Consider the following 17378-nt stretch of genomic DNA (forward strand, 5'->3'; position numbering starts at 1 on the left):
GGGGTATGTAATGTTGAAAAGCATGCGCTCAAGACTGTGAATGTCTATAGCTTTCCCCCTCCTTCTGTGGGATTGGACAGAGGGGAGGAGGAGAATCTTGTGTCAGGATTATTATAAAAGCCTGTGATTGTACCTAGAAGAGAGGACAGTTCTGCCTTGAGCAAGACCCTTGTGTGGGCAGAATTCCTTTTCTTTCCCTTCCTCATCCCCTTTCCCCCTGACTTCTGCTTTCTGCTTTTCTCTGCCAGCATCTTATCAAGTCTCCTGTCTGCTTATTAGAGTGATTTCTGAGGGTACAAGCCTCCCCAGAATTCCACTCCACTCCGTTAACCTGGAAAAAACACAGAACTACTAAAGTCACCAGAAAAACTAAGTCTTTAATCAGGAGAGTGTTCAATATTTTGGCCGCCACAGAGTCAAGTGCCTAAAAACCACACAGAGCCACAGGCTCTGGTACTCTGGCAACAGTATCTCTGAGAGAATCACTGTGCTAAGTGATTCTCCAAAGAACAATAGAACTTGGGGAAATTATATACCATTTGGGGAACCCAGGACAGGGAAGTATGATTGATTGGCATTTCCACAGCTACAAGGAAATGAGAGACCCAAACTACACTGACAGCACACAAAAAGGCTGGGCCATCAAGGAGTGGCTGATGTATAACAGATACTAAAATGATGGTCCTTGCACAGGTGCGGATCTTCCTGGGACAGATCTGATACCACAGGGGAAACTTCTAAGAGTAATATTGTTCAGTCTGAACTGGTGAGTCTGAGACTTCCCTCAGGGTGAATTCTTAGGGGAGGGCCAGGATTGAGGTCTCCAGACCTGAAGTTGATCACACACACACACACACACACACACACACACTCTCTCTCTCTCTCTCTCTCTCTCTCTCTCTCTCTCTCTCTCTCTCTCTCTCATACAAAGTTACAATAGAGGAGAAGGCACTGGCAGTTGAGGACAGGGAAGGAAATAAGGAAGGAATAGCTAAACCCAACTCTTGAAGAAAGTTAGGAATTCTAAGAGGCAGACAAGAGTGAAGATGAAGAGCATTTCAGGCATGGTCATGTGCCAGAACACTTAATAGGCAATAGGGCTGGGTGAAGAAGAAAAAAGTGTAAAAGACTGGAAAGGTAAAAAAGAGGCAGCTTTGAAGAGCTTTATATTCCAAACAAGGTGCTATTTATATAATTAAATTTAGGTTAAAATTTGAGACTTAAATGACTATTTTTGTACAAAAGTTGAATGTAATGTAAGCAAATTAATTAACTCTTTTATGATTATGATAAAACTAAGATGTAATACAGAGTAAAGATCAAACAAAACCCGATGACTAAAGACCAAAAAATGGAAATGTAAAATCAAATGTAAAACTCAAGATTAATAGGATTATAGTAACTTTTAAAATTAAATCCATCTATTCCCCATGCAACTTCCTTCTTAAATGCCTTCCCTCATTAAATATAGTAGTACACCTACTTAAATTACTGGCCAATGATGTGTCAATTCACAGATTGATACACACATAAATTGCACAAATGACAGCTAAGCAATATTGAAAACCAAATATACAGTTTTATTATAATCTCATGATCTATCTTATCACTAAGATTATCTTTACCTTTATGATTTGTTTGGTTGTCTGAAGTTTTTGATTAGTTAGTTCTTGTTGCTGTGTAAGCTTTTCATTGGCTTCTCTTAATTCCTTAATAGAAGTTTCTGTACCTTTTTTCAAATCCTGTAGTGTATTGATTTGCTGCTGCATGGATCCAACTCTTTCGAGTAGTAATGATTTTGAGAAATTTACATTATTCTCATTCTCCTTGTTAACTAAACAAAACATATAACAAATAATTGTTTTTAGTCTTCAATTAAGACTTAAAACAAGAGGCAATTTCAATAAGTTCTCACCTTTATTAGCAGATGGTGCATATGCACTCCGTATAGCATTAATTTTTTTCTTCTGTGAAGCTGATTTTCTGTAAATCTTCTTACTGATATCCTGAATTTAAAAGTCTCACACAAATTAATTTAGCATTCATAAACTCTAGTTAAATAAAATACAAACAAATGAACTTATAACATACTAAGGGCAAATAAAATTCACTTAAGATAAATGTAAGTAAATTTACAAAATTTTAGTTTTCTCTTCATCCCAAATCCACAATTTATTAGTTAAGCCTACTTAACTTATGGATACTTAACTTATGGATTGAAATTCAACTGGCAGGTAGAAGGTCAAATTAACTTGTCAGGATATTCTTTAAAGCCTTTTAAAGAAAACTGGCACCAATGTGACAAGTATTAAAATAAAACATAGTGTGGGTCTTTAATTATTTTGGCTCTTGGTGTGTTAGTTCTTTATTCCCCTTTTCAATGCTGTCTGACCACCTCTTTGTTATTTCACTATTGTGTCACCAGTAGATTTGGGCAAATAATGGAGAAAATAAATTTTCATTTCTTCTATTTAGTTACCAGTTATAGCAGTATAACTGAAATCTTAGACTTAATCTGTGCACTGCAATTACCTATGCTACCCTTGTACTCTAATTAATCACAGATAATCACAAATTGTTTTCAAGTGGTAATATGAGATTCTCAAATGTCTCTGCATGGTGCAAGAAAAAGATATTCATGAAATAATAGATTCTTGAAATTTTTCCTGGCACTCAGTGGGAAAATAATCATACGGAAATTAAGAAAGCAATTCCAACCATTACTCTTTGTAGTACCCAAGTTAAAAAAGTAAAGTAATGTAAATAGGTAAATAAATTACTTTCCCTCAAGGAGTGTTCTTTCCCCAGATATTCTAGATGATAGTATACTCATATTAAATAAAACAATGCTATATTGGCTTGCTTTCCAAAACTGCTCTTAGATAATAAATATTACTTTCCAAAAAAAATTGAAAAGAAAAAAGGTACATTTTTTAAAATCTAGAAAACTGGAATGAGTATTACCATGGTAGAATTTTTTTAAAGGTGATGAATATGTTGACTAAGTGCTTAGTTTTTATTTTTGTTTTTATTTGGCATAGAAAGAAATTAATTATTAAAAAAAGATTGTTTCTCACAAAATATACATTATATTAAGACTTCATTTCTGGAAAAACTGGAAAAATTTGCATGAACTGATATGGCACAAAATAAGCAGAACCTGGAGAACATTGTATATAAGAATAGCAATATTGAATGATGATCAACTGTGAGTACTTGACTACTCTCAGAAATGCAATGATCTGGGACAATCCTGAAAGACTTATAACAGGTAATGCTATCCACCGCTAGAGAAAGAAATGTTGGAGTCAGATGGATGCAGATCAAAGCATATCATCTTTCACATCAGTGTATTTATGGTTTTATTTTGGAGTTTTGGTTTTGCATGAGTGTGCTCTTAGAAACAATGACCAATTTGGGAGTGTGATTTGCATGATGAGAAAAATTAAATATTTTTTTAAAAATACTTCATTTCTGAAATAAGTTAATGAGTAGTTTAGTTTTGTGGCATCTTTGAAGAGGTATTGTCATCAAAAAGCATGTGAGGGGCAGTTAGGTGACTCAGTGGATTGAGAGCCAGGCCCAGAGACGGGAGGTTCTGGGTTCAAATCTGGCCTCAAACACTTCCTAGCTATATAACCAGGGCAAGTCATTTAACCTTCATTGCCTAGCCCTTATTGCTCTTCTGTTGATTCTAAGATGGAAGGTAAGGATTTTTTAAAATGCATTTTTGGTATTCATTAGGAAAATTTTTTTTATTTTAAAACTTTAGAATATTGTATTTATTTTAAAAAAACAGCAGCCCCTAATCTAAAATAACTGCCAAATTACCTGACCTGTGCATGTTAACTAAAATTTAGAATGACAAATTCTCATTGAGACAATGAGCTATACACACTTTACAGATAGTGAATAGACAAAATGAATGATTAAATATAAAGTGTGACTCTAAAGTCACAGTGAATGATTTCCTTCAAAATAACTAATTACTGTGTGACCCTCTACACCTCCTCTAATCATGTTGCCATTTCTCAATATCCAGAGTCCATTTAAAGCCACACAAGGAAATAGTTTTTATTGTATGGTCACATGTCATTTCTTATTCAAAATAGTACTTCCTAGCTTAAGCATCTATCTTCTTCAATCACCAGACTGAGCAGAAAATTAATTTTAGCAGTTTAGAAAAACTAATTTTATCCTCCAAGGTTAAAAAGAATGTGTCACAGACTGAAGTAAATTCCAAGAGAACAGCTCCAAAAATGTTTTAAGATCCCAGTATTTAGAAACTGGGTACAACTTTTTCATTTAGTAGACAAGATACCCAAAAATATCAGGGAACTTATTCAAAATAGAGCACAAGACTGGATTCAAACCCAGGACTTTTAACTCCAAATATTCCAACTACACAATATATCTTAAGTACCAAACATTCTTTTGGATATGTGCATCCTAATATGAATGCTGTTAAAAGTCATTCATATTATTTTGTAGTCATATCATATGAAAAAATAATATGAATGACTTTTAACAGCATTCATATTAGGATGCACATATCCAAAAGAATGTTTGGTACTTAAGACCATACATTATTTCTTTATATTCTTTATAAGTATAAATTTCTTCAATAAGTATCTGTCAACAATAACTAATTAGTAGACAGGAATATCATGCACCAAAAGTTCAATTAAATACAATAAATATGTAAGTAGTGCCTACTATGATTAAGGAATTATTCTAGGTCTCAAATCATGTCCTTTGAGGAATATTTGAAGGAAGTAGAAATATTTGCTCTTGAAAAGAGAAAACTTGAATTGGGGGACATAGCTATACACATTGAAGGGTTTTCATATGGAAGATGGATTAGATTTATTTCCCTGAGTCCAAATGAGCAGAACAAAGACCAATAGGTAAAAGTTAAAATAAGTCCCAAGTAGCATTTCTTTTTGGGGAGGTAACAACATTTGCAATGAGTTCACATTCAAATGAAGTAGATAACAATATGTATGCCTCTCTGTGTGTATGCTCATCTATCTATAAAATAAAGTACAAATGGAAAATTGACAAATGTGACTATATATAGTCTATTAAGTATAAGGTAATTTAGAAGGAAAGGCACCAGGAGTTGGGAAGCTCAGGAAAGAAGACGGTGCCTGAGCTGTATTGTAAAACAGCAAGAACCCTGGTAGGGGGAGATAAATGCAATATTGGTATAGGGTGGATGAGCAATGTAAAGCTCAAATCAATACAAAGTTAGAAAGTAAATATTCTTTTCATTTAAACAGAAAAAAACTTCATCTAATTTTTTTATTAGAGCTGTACAAAAATGGAATGGGCTGCCCATGGTTAAGTAGTGAGTTTAACTGGAAGCTGGATTATCATTTGAAAGAATGGCTATAGTATATTGTTTTTTAAACAACATTTTTTTTAACAACCTTTTGTCTTAGAATAGATATAAGTTCCAGTCCTAAGGCAAAAGAGTGGTAAGGGCTAGGCAATTTAGTTTAAGTAGCTTGCCCAAGATCACCCAGAGAGGAAGTGTCTAAGACCATATTTTAACTCAGGACCTCCTAACTCTAAGCCTAGTTCTCTATCCACCGAGTCATCTAGCTGCTCATTATAGTAAGGATTTTTGATGAAGACAACCTATCCGGATAACCTATAATAATGTAAACTCTAAGCAAATATAAACCTTTTGTGCCCTTAGTCAATTGTAGAAATTTTAAAAGTTCCCTTTTGATATGTTAGGACCCCTAAAGAAGCCATTCTGGGCCAGCTAAAAGCTTTAAAGAGCACAGCCCCCTACTGTTTCAGTCAAAAACAATCTAGTGATTAGGGTTAAATAAAACATTTATACTCCAACTTTTTGTACTGGTTTATGCTGAAAGGACACTGAGAAGTAATTGCTAATGATTATGATGTAATCTATTATTAAACATAGTTTAAATATTTTTCACTTCCTGTTTTTAGAAGTGAACTCTTAAGAGGGCAGAAACTAAGTATTTTGCTTTTCTTAGTCTCCCCAGCACCCAGACAACTCACTGCCTTGGCATATAGTAAGTGCTTTAACTTAAAGCAGAGGTTCTCAACCTTTCTAATGCCATGACCCCGCAATACAGTTCCTCATGTTGCAGTGACCCCAAACCAAAAAATTATTTTGGCGGCTACTTCAAAATTGTAATTTTGCTACAGTTATGATTTGGAATGTAAATACCTGATATGCATTATGTATTCTCATTGCTACAAATTGAGAGGTTGAGAACCGCTGACTTAAAAGATAGGGAGAAACTGTAGTTAAAAAAAGATAGTTAATGTTAGTACTGAGTTGATCCAATGGAAACAAAATAAGCTTTGTTCTCTCCTGAAGAATAAATATTTATTATTTTCTGTTTAAATGTAACTAAAGATAAGACACTTTATGAGTATGAGAGCCTCTCTGAGCTTCTCATTAGGTAGAGAATATTAAACATAATTGATTAAAATTTATGAGAAGCTTATCCTTTCAGCCAATATTCTCATTTATTAATAAAATATGTAACTAATTTTTATTTAACAGATAAAATATTATAAGCATGTACAATGTGATTAATTTTAATTTTATTGCATGTATTTTGAAAAGAATTTTAAAATTAGGAAAAGGACTAAGCTTAAAATCACTAATTTTGTCATTTGGGGTCAGATAATAGGCAACTTAAAGACGTTTTTAAAAACCATTAAAAACAGTTCTTATAAGATAGGTAAAGCTATGTCATGTACCTTTTTGGTTGGACTTTTTATACCTAATATAATTTCTTTCCCTTTTGCTTTTTCTTCTGTCTGTTCCATGTTATCTTTTTCAGATGTTTCTACAATGATTGTTCCTAGGTTTTGAGAGGTCAGATCTTCTGAATCACTTCAGTAGGAAAAATTCAAAAAGAAAATTTATTAAAGCAATTTATTTCTTTCCAGGTTGAATCTTTAAATAATTTATCAATTTTAGGTAAAGTTAAAAATAATTGAAGTCTAAACATGTGCCAAGGATACTTCAGATCAAGGAAAGAATTATCCAATGTATACATCTACATTCACCAAGAAAAAGAGATACCTATACAATCTCTATTTTACCTTGTGCTTTACTATGTGGCTACAGTTGTAGTGTTAATTAAAGGAAATGATAGTACAGTAGCAGACAATCAAGTTAATTATTATTTTCAAATCTCTAATATCCCCTAGGCAAATTTACAATGATGCACACTAGTGGAAATGTCATATGAAAAACCTGTCAAAAGATAGGTTACTGATCTATATGAACTGCCAAATAGGCCCTACTATTTAAAATATTCTTTGAAGAAGGATAAGAGCAACACAAATATTGAGTTGCCTATATTTAAGCAAAGCAGAATAAATTACTTATTAGAAGGAACCCTGTGAGGTTTTGTAGATTTTGCTCTGAATGAAAATGGTAAGAAAGTGAGACTAATTTAAATTTACAAAATGAATAAGTATGTAGTTACATATGTAAACACATATCAATTTATTAAACCTTACTTATTATAAGAGGATATTAAAATACATGATACATTATTTTCAAATCATAATATTACAAAATGAGTGAAAATGAGTAAGAAATTCTAACAATTGAATATAAGGTGCTCTGAATTTGAAAAGACTGTTTAAAGGAGACTATGACTTTCCCATTAGCAGTGGCATTCAGACAGAATCTGGATTGTTGAAGTATAGATTGGACCCTAAGGTGCTTTCTAAATTAGTTTGAGAGTTTGTGACTTATATTTCATTGATTTATTTCAATGTACGTTTTTAGAAAATAATGAGAAGGTTGCCAATCATCTCTGAAATACATAGTATACATACAATCTAACTAAATAGGCCAGGGATAGAGTCTAAAACTGCATATTATAGACTAGTTAATTTTAGCCTAAAGAAAGCAGGGTTAGGGTATGTGGTAAGTCAAATCAAGATGCCATGATCTTGGACCTTAAGCAAGATTGCATAATGAGAGGTATGACTGGACTTTCAATTTTTACCACCTCAAATCAAAAATCCATCAGCATGTAAATTCTATTTTTTTAAAAGAGAGCCATTTTGCTGACTGAATTGCATGTCAAATTTCCCACAATTCCATGTCTATATTTTGCACTCTTCACAGACAATATTCTCATGTGCCCACTCTGATGGTAGTGGGACATCTAGCTGCCTCTCTGTAGTATCTTTTAATCTCAGAATCTCTTCTGGACAACCAAATGTTCCCTAAACCTCAGCAGAGCCTACCCTTGCAGTCAAGAAAGACTGAAGAGTGGGAAAAGTCTCCACTGTGTAGGACAGAATGGCAGAGCAGCTTCTGGAAGAAAAGATAAATGAAAGGTATAAAATTAGCCATCACTCAGCACCTCCAAATCAATAAAAAAGGAATCTAGATTGGTAGATTAATATACATATTTTACCTATACTTAACCAAATATTACACTAGTTATCCTGCTAGAGAAATTTGTAACTTTTAAGTGAGTAGACCCAGAGGAGTCTTATTAATGGCTTAATGTCAAATTACTCTTTGGCTCTCATCTCACATGGCTTTAAATTCTTTACAAAGATTTGGATAAAGGCTAATCAAATGTTAAGATTAAAAGCCAAAGAAACTGGGGATGAATGGACTAGAAAGGAGAAAACTTAAAGATACATGATGCTGTTCTTAAAGGATATGAAGAGATAATACTGAAGAAGGATTCAACTGATTTTGCTTAGTCTCAAGTAGCAGAACCAGAAGCATGAGTGCAAAATCATGGAGAGGAAGATTTAGGTTAGATATAAGGAGGTAAGTAGCACAGTGGATTGAGCACCAGGCCTACAGTTGGGAGGACCTGGGTTCAAATCTGTCTTCAGAAATTCCCAAGTTGTGTGACCCTGGGCAAGTCATTTAACTGATTGCCTAGCCTCTCTTCTCTCTTAGAATGAATACTAAGACAAAGAAGAAAAGAGCTTTTAAAAAAAATTTAGTTTTGATGTTAGGAAAAGCCTCCTAATAATTAGAATTTTTGAAATGGAATGGGATATCACCCAAAGTAGAAGTCTTCTTCTGTAGAGATTTTCAGAAAATAGTTAGAAATAACTAATTAAAAAGCATTTTCATTCAGGTACATGCCAGCTAATAGTTATTAGTGTATTGATATTGTACTAGGTAGGAAATGAGGTCCTTCCCAATTTGCAATTCTGTGGTTTTCATTTTATATAATTCTTATTCATTTAATCACAAAAATCTTCTGTGGGGGTTTCATATAGACTGCTAAAGGGATTTCTACATAGGTTTTATAACACTCCATGTTTACTAATACAGAATGTGGGCTATCTTGTTTCATTCATTTCATTATATCAGTCAATCAATAAGCATTTATTAAGTGCCTATTAGTCTACCAGGAACTGTGCAATGGGAGGGAGATGGGTACAAAAAAAGGGAAAAGAGAGTCCCTGCCCTTACAGTCTAACATAGAGCCAACCCACAAACAGATACATATACAAAGCAAGCCATTCCCAGGATAAATAGAAAATAATTAACAGAGGAAAAGTAGGAAAATTAAGAAGGCCTGGGGAGGTTTCTGTAGAAGGTAGGATCTTATCTGAAACTTAAAGGGAGACACACAGGTCAGTAGTCAGAGCAAAGAAGGGAGATCATTCCAGGCATGAGGGTCAGAGAACGTGCCCAGAGAAAGAGATGGTCTTATTCTGGAACAGCCAATGGGCTATTCCATAACTGGTATATGTTCTTTTCTGGTCATACATAATGGGAATTGATACTTTTATGCCCTTCCGTCTTCTATCCATGATATTTTTCACCATTGTTAATTGGTTCAACTGCAATTTTAATTCTTCAGGGACTAGAGGATTCATACAAATTATGATTTATAGGACCAAACTGCATCACACAACACACGTGTGTATGCATGTGTGCACACAGACAAAAGTTTGATTTTGTTTTAAGGTACTTCTTGATGAGAATAACTTCTCATCCAGTACAATTTATGTTCATATCCTCCTACAAATCTTCCAGTGGGGTTAAATATGATCAAAGTTTTCTCTATCTTATGATAAATGAATATCAATATATCCTGTTGGTTGTCTACCACATATGTCTTGATCTTGCTACAAAGAATAGACTATTTTTTCATGCAGTCATAGATCTTTGGGATGATTTCCTTTATACTGTTTCTCTTGCACAATTCTTTCTTAGGAATATATTGAAGTCCCCTTGTGCCACTTGGGTCAAATCTCAATTTTAATTCTTCAGAGACTGGTATTGCATTACTTGTAAACATACAACATCATCAGAAAACTATTGCTATTAAAAGGAGTTTAGTATAATTAAAAGTCCTATTTCATTTCCTATATAATCCAGTCAACTCTATTCCTCTTTTTCAATTCTTGACCCAGTCCATATTCATGCAGTGTTTGTTTGAGAAATCTGATATATACCAACAAACCAATTCTAGGAAGAGATTTGGTCAGCTTACTTTTATCACAATCTGGAAAATAGACATTTTTAATGTAATTAGTTTATTTAGTGTAATGGTTAGGCTGAAATGTTTTGATACATTATAGACCAGACTGAAGAGTACTTTCAGTTGTCCCAGGGTTTGATATGATCAGCATAATGTCATCTGAAAAAAAAGGAGAATTGAGAGGACCTCAATATCAATAGAAAAATACCTCTTCCTTATTTCTGCTCTGGTTATCATCCACAATAATGGCAAACAAGTTTTTTGAGATCGTATCTCCCTACTCCTTACTTTACAATAATAATTAGATGGTTTTTGAATAAAATAACCTCTTGTTACATATTTTGAAATTTTTAAATGAATCTACCTAGTAGCAGACTTAAGGGAGGAGTTTTACTCTTCCAAATTAATTTTTTTATGCAAAGAATAAGTACTATCAGATTTTGTATTCTATATATCATTCATATTATGTGACTGTAAATATATGGTCTGCTGAAGATCATAAGTTTCAAAACTTGTTAGTTTAATTCTCAATTCTTTCTCAAGGATCCATATTTAATGAATTCCTCCTATGAGCTATGAGCAGAAGAACGATTGGGGAAAATAACTCAAATCAGTCTAACATTCTTGCTATAAATGTAATCAGACAAAAATAAGTTTCAACTAAATGGAAGGATGTATGCAGTTCTCATTGGAGAGGCTAATAAAGAAGTTTTTATTTTAATGGGAATCCCAGAACAATAAGAAATACCACTTCACAAGACATTTTGTAATATCATAGCTATAATGATCATATTAAACATTTTTAGGAAGACTACATATGCACTTATGTTGCTGAGGATGAGGAGGAAAAGAATTTTTTTTTGATTTATGAAGAACTCCATGAGGCCTCCATATTAAAATACCCAGCAATTTAAATGCAAAAGTGAGCAGTATGGAAAACGTTTTTTAGTAGTTAAAAATAAGAGGTCAGAGGCTTTTAGTCTAGATAAAAAAACCTCATAACTAAAATATTATACATAATTTTTGAAGTGAAAATCAAGAGGTGTTGGGCATAATGAGCATCAAATAACTTCCAAAGTAAAAAAAAAAATGTGCTACACTGTTCCTTTGACAAAAACAGATTGGTTCCTGATCTGGGAATCATTCTTGAATTACTCTGTTACAGAAAAGATCAAATCAAGTCTCAGACAGTTAGCGAGATGCTCCATTTTTATAGCCTACAATGGTGTGCTTTCTAATTCCTAGCATTCATTACATAATTACTAATAATCTGAGGTTTGTCTCAATCAACATTTATTAAGCACCTACTATGAGCAAGGCACTGTGCTATGCTATGAGGATACCAAGAGAGGCAAAAGGCAAATCTTACCCTCAAAGAACTTACAATCTAATGGAAGAGACGTGCAAAGAAATATGTAAAAAGCAAGCTAAATACAGGATAAATAGGAAAAAATAACAAAGAGAAAGCACTGAAATTAACAAGGAGTTGAAGAAGACTTCTGATAGAAGCTAGTAAACTTAAAGGAAGCCTTAAAATAGCCATTATATGATTTATAATAACAATAACCTAAATTTTATTTGCCACCATAGAACTCTCCAATTTCATAAACTGGCATGACTGAGTTCATGAGGATGCTGCCCATACAAAGATGTTTCCTTCCATTCCTGAACCATGGTTGTTTTAAAGGTTCTGTGGGGGGGCTAAACCATTTTTAGTTACATTTACAAATCCAATGGTATGTATCTGTTACAAAACTTTACTACTGATCATTGGAGTGATATTTGCTTGCTCTAAAACCATTTCTATAGATTTTGGTTTGTGTATTACATGCTCAAGACCATCTATTAACCTTCATTCTTTTTTTTTCTTAAAGGAGGAATTGTTTGATTTTCTATTACTACCTTTGGGTAATGGGCCCTGTATTCCTTAAGGGAAGAAACTATCTGTATTTTTGTTCATATTTATTCCCAACACTTAGCACATTGCCTGGCATATAGGAAATACTCTAAATATAATATTATAGCTAATAATGACATCTAATATTTAGGTAGCTTTTAAAATTTGCTAAATGTTTCCAAATATTACCTCTTTGATTCTCATAGCAATCCTGGGAATTAGTCACAATTATTATCCCTTTTTATAGATAAGAAAATTAAGGCAGAGAGTACTTAAGTGACTTGTCCAGGGTCACATGGGAAGTCATTATCTGAAACAAGATTTGAACTTATCTCTCTGACTCCAGGTCTAGCACTCTATCCACTGTAGCAACAAGCTGCCAGTATTTTATGCCATCAGCTACAAAAGCTTAAAGGAGAAGACTGTCTTGAAGTCAGTGAAGCTCTCAGCTTTGGGATCCAATTGTGTGATCTAATGAGAATTCTTTGCAGTTGAGTGTTCCTTGAGAGTCTTTTGTCATGCAGTAAATATAATACAGTAGGGGCCCCATATTCACTAATTTGGTATCTGCTGATTCACTTACCTATGTGTTAAGCAAAGGTCGAAAAAAATGAAATTTGGATAAGGCAGAGTTGTACAAGGTTGTCAGTCTCACTCTCTCTTCTAGTCATCAAAATCCAAGGGCAAGACAAAAGTCAAGACAACTAACTGGGCATGGCCCAGGATATGGTGGATGACCAGGCATCTTTGATATCTGACCACAGTGCCTGCTTCGGTTGCCTCCATGGCCAATGGCATAAACTTCTTATCTACCCACTCCCCCAGGGGAAGTCTCTACATGCCTGGAGTAGACGTCCCTCTAACTCACCAACAGGTTTATGGCCCATCAGCTACCCTCAACCTGGGTCAGCCTATCTATCAAAATGGTTTACTAGAGTGTGACATGTTACTGCATCTTGGGGTCACAGATGCTGGGGGAAGTGGATATCAAAGATGAGTGAGCAGCCTTGAAGAGGAGCTCAGTAAGCCCTCACACCAGAAGTGCTAGTCCTCCTTTGAACAACCAAGAGAAAGGGTACTGTATAATAATGTACAGTGTACCATATTATTACTGTATTTATTTTCATTAATATCTTAGTATTTAATTTATTAGTTCAACTTCATTATATACATATATATGGATATACAAGAAATTTAATGTTTGGAGTTAGCAGGTATTCACTTAAATCTGCAGTTTCGGTCATCTATAGTAAATCTTAGAATGTACTACACTCGGATATAAGGACCCTTATTATATTTAATTCTCATAATGAAATAAAGTGTTATTGCAAAAAAACCTCAATGACAAATCCTAATTAAAAAAAGGAAGAACATAAACATATGAATTACTGATTTTCACACATATAATATCTATATATTTATATAGATCATGAGTAAAACAATTATTTATGGAATGAGAAGGCAAGTACCAAAAGCTTGAAGAATTATGAACAATTAAAATGGAATATAGGTTAAAGATGCAGGAAAACTCCTAGTTGGGATGTGAATGAGATAGGATTTCACCCAACCTGAAATCTAATGTTTTCTCAGGAAGATAAAAGCATTATTGTAAACTATTCATTTCATATTAGAATTTACAGCTAGAGGGGGACTAAAGAATTACTTAGTCCAACTTCATTTTACAAAGATTTTATAAAACTAAGGCAAAAAGAGATCAATTATCTTGTCTAAAGTCACATAGAAAGTTTCACATTTTGTTCCTTATGATATTCTACTTCCTGAACATAAAAAGCTGAACCAGATGATTTTCAAATCTGTAATCTATGATTCTAAGAACAACTTTAATAAATTAATCTACAATGATACCAAAATTGATTAAATCATCCCAACACCACCAAGTTTTTAAAAATTAAAGTATGATTAGAAAACTAAACATACAGTATTAAAATTGGTTTGCTTTGAAATAGTATGAAAAATTAGAGATCAAGAACAAGTCTGTTCATTTTGAGTAAAAAAAGTGACTTAAGCAAAGATTATTTAAAAAACTACCTATTTATTTGCCCTTGTGGGTTTACTGATGTATTTCAAGTATGTGTATGTATATATCTATGGGCAGAGATTAGGGAAGGATACATTATAGATCTTTAATGAATTCCTGTTGCCATTCACTGGGGGCTATATAATTCAAGACCAGAGAACTATACCATGATAACTTTAAAGAACTAATTTTTTACCATCATTCAATTAAAGTTAGTACAATGACTACGCATAAAACATACATGAAATAATTAGTGAAGATGGTTCTTAATTTAAAGGATGTTAAACAGCTTGTAGACATCTGGTAACAAGCTGAAATGGGTCATTCAAAATTTATCTAACTAAATTAAGAAGGAAAAAATGTTTCTCCTCCTGGGTCGGCATGTCACAAGATAACTAAACCGACTTACTAGGCTTGCCTGGGAATCCTTAGCTGTCAGTGGTGAATATGCAAAGGGCCAGCAAATTAAATCAACCTGCCAAACTGTCAATTTCAAGCCTCATGACTGCATGAAAATAGCATCACTGGAAGAAATCAAGCATTGCCTTCTTTTGGGCTTCCTGGCACCTATTCAAATACTCATGCAGTTGTGGCTAATTTTGCATGCAAATTTCAGTCAATAAGCTCAGAACAAGACCTCCCAAGATATTTCAAAGGATCTGACAGTATTTTTTCTGAATACCAAATCGACAGTAGTTGAAATTCAATCTCCATTTGCTAGTGCTTTACATATGCACACTGTCCCCTCCAAAGAGCTAAGTTAATGAGAGCCTTACCTGCTTTCACTCACATCCTCCCAGTCGTCCTTACAGTTCTCAAACATATTGCTCATAACCTTGATGGACTGATTGAGAAAAGTCTGAGAATTTCCCGTGGCACCTTTTTTCTTGGCTGTTTTAAATTTAACCTTGGTGGTAGTTGTCTTACATTTTTTACATTGTTCAGTGCTCACCACTTCCAGAATAGACTTCTCGGGCATAGTTTTGTCCAGCTCCACTTGTAGCTGAGATAAAGACAGTGTTGGTACCTGGAGCTGGGTCTGAAGCTGTGTTGGTGTCTGGACTGGCCCTTGTGCTAAAGGCCCTGTGGGTAGTTGTATTGCATTCATATGCTGCATAGCTTGCATCTCCTGCAATAGATGAGCTTTCTGAATTCGATTTGTGTCTTCCATTTCTTGTAACTTTTTCCTTAGATTTTCATTTTCTTTTCTCATCTCATTAATTTCTGCCACTTTTTCCTGTAGGGAATTGACTTCTGCCACTTGTTGGTCCCTCAAGGAATTAACTTCCACCACTTGTTCCCTTAAGGAATTGACTTCTGCCACTTGTTCCCTCAAGGAATTGACTTCCCCTACTTGTTTCTGTAGGGTCTGGATTTCCACCTCTTGCTCATGGATCTTGAACTCAAGGACAATTTTGTATCTTTCCAGATCTTCCTTCTCCTTCTGTAAATGGGTTAGCTCTTTTTCTTTTGCTTCTGCATCATCTTGCTGCTGTTTATAGGAGGATTGCATATCATCATTTTCTTTACTCAACTTTTTATTTTCTTCTTTCAGTTTTTTGGACTTTTTCTCAAAAGCTTTCAATCGTTTTTCTAACTCATTTACCTAAAACAAAAATGTATATGGTTTCATTTTTCCTTGTTACATCAAGAATTATGAGATTATTGTAATTTAATTTTTACTTTTGAAAATAGTTACCACTAACATAACATCAAAATAAATTGAGGGTTTAACGAATGAATAATTTTAAGAGAGTAGAGGTGAATACATTCTAACATGAAGAATGCTACATCTAATGAGCAAAGAGTAAATGGTAGAAGATAATCATATTCTAGATAAAGGGTAAGAGAAGTCTAAATAAGTTATGAACAATATTTTCATAATAGAAAAATTTTTGCATTAGCAAAATAATGTAAAAATATATACAGATATGCTTTCCAATCACATTCATTAATTTCTTTTTAAAAATCACAAAAATAAAATCAAGTTTTAGATGAGGCTGAACATTTAAGTCATAGATTGCAAAGTTCACAAAATAATTGGATGGAAATTATAAAATAAATTTAAAATCAAGATCATTTCAATGGTGCTTATTATTTTCTAAAAGGTAGTAAAATATCTTTAATCCTTTCCAATACTTAAACATGCCTTGGGACATATTTTCTTTTAAAAATATTTTCTACCTAAGAAGACATTTTGCTAGCTCCTTTTTGCTCTGATTGCTCAAAGGACCACAAATAGAGAGCTAGAGAGAAATTTCAGAGATCATCAAATTCAATCCCTTCCTTTAACAAAGGAAGAAACTGAAGTAAGAAGTCAACTGGCTTTCCCAGGACAGCACAGCTAATATGTGCCTAAAGGTTTGGACCTGAGTCTTCCTGGAATGAAGTCCAGTATGGTATACAATGCCTCTCTTTTTCTCTTATTTTAAGAGATTACTGTAGAATGCTACTTTTAGTCTGGAATTCAGAAATTTAGACTAATAGATAAAACACAGAGGATAGAGTTGAGATTAATTAGGTAACTAGGTCATCTATCTAAATTCTTGATATTGGTTGTCTAAAATGTCTCAGTTTCACCAGATAATTAAATCAACTCATGATTACTGCAAGTTAGGCAAGCCTATATTTGAATAAGCCAATGCAAATATTTCATAATTAGAAACAAATGATTTTAGATTTATCTTGCCATCACAGATGAGAAAGGCTGAATGTATTTTGGTTCAATTTACTGATGGTTTGCTTAGATCTGGAGAAGAACCCTTCACTTCTTGGGTTACCACAAAACAAGAAATGAACCTTTTTTTTTTTCACGGTTGACTATAATTTTACCATTTTTCCTATAAGTCATAGATAATTAAATTTAACTAGAACAAAAATGATCAGCTCAACATAATGTGAACTAATCTCTCCAATGAAAATAAAGACTAAACTTGGGATTTCACTGATAGAAGAAATT

At 33.6% G+C, this 17378-nt stretch overlaps 1 protein-coding gene across 1 annotated transcript in view; it reads right to left on the reverse strand.

The window, feature by feature from the left end:
- Positions 1-17378, reverse strand: part of CNTLN (centlein) — a 512321-nt gene that overhangs the window by 119549 nt on the left and 375394 nt on the right. The window contains exons 16-19 of the mRNA XM_016424268.2: positions 15196-16025; positions 6754-6889; positions 1916-2006; positions 1626-1834 (exon numbers count right to left, since the gene is read on the reverse strand). Coding sequence (XP_016279754.2) covers positions 1626-1834; positions 1916-2006; positions 6754-6889; positions 15196-16025 — 1266 coding nt within the window. The remainder of the gene's footprint in view (positions 1-1625; positions 1835-1915; positions 2007-6753; positions 6890-15195; positions 16026-17378) is intronic.

Source organism: Monodelphis domestica, chromosome 7 (genome assembly GCF_027887165.1).
Source record: "Monodelphis domestica isolate mMonDom1 chromosome 7, mMonDom1.pri, whole genome shotgun sequence".
NCBI lineage: Eukaryota > Metazoa > Chordata > Mammalia > Didelphimorphia > Didelphidae > Monodelphis > Monodelphis domestica.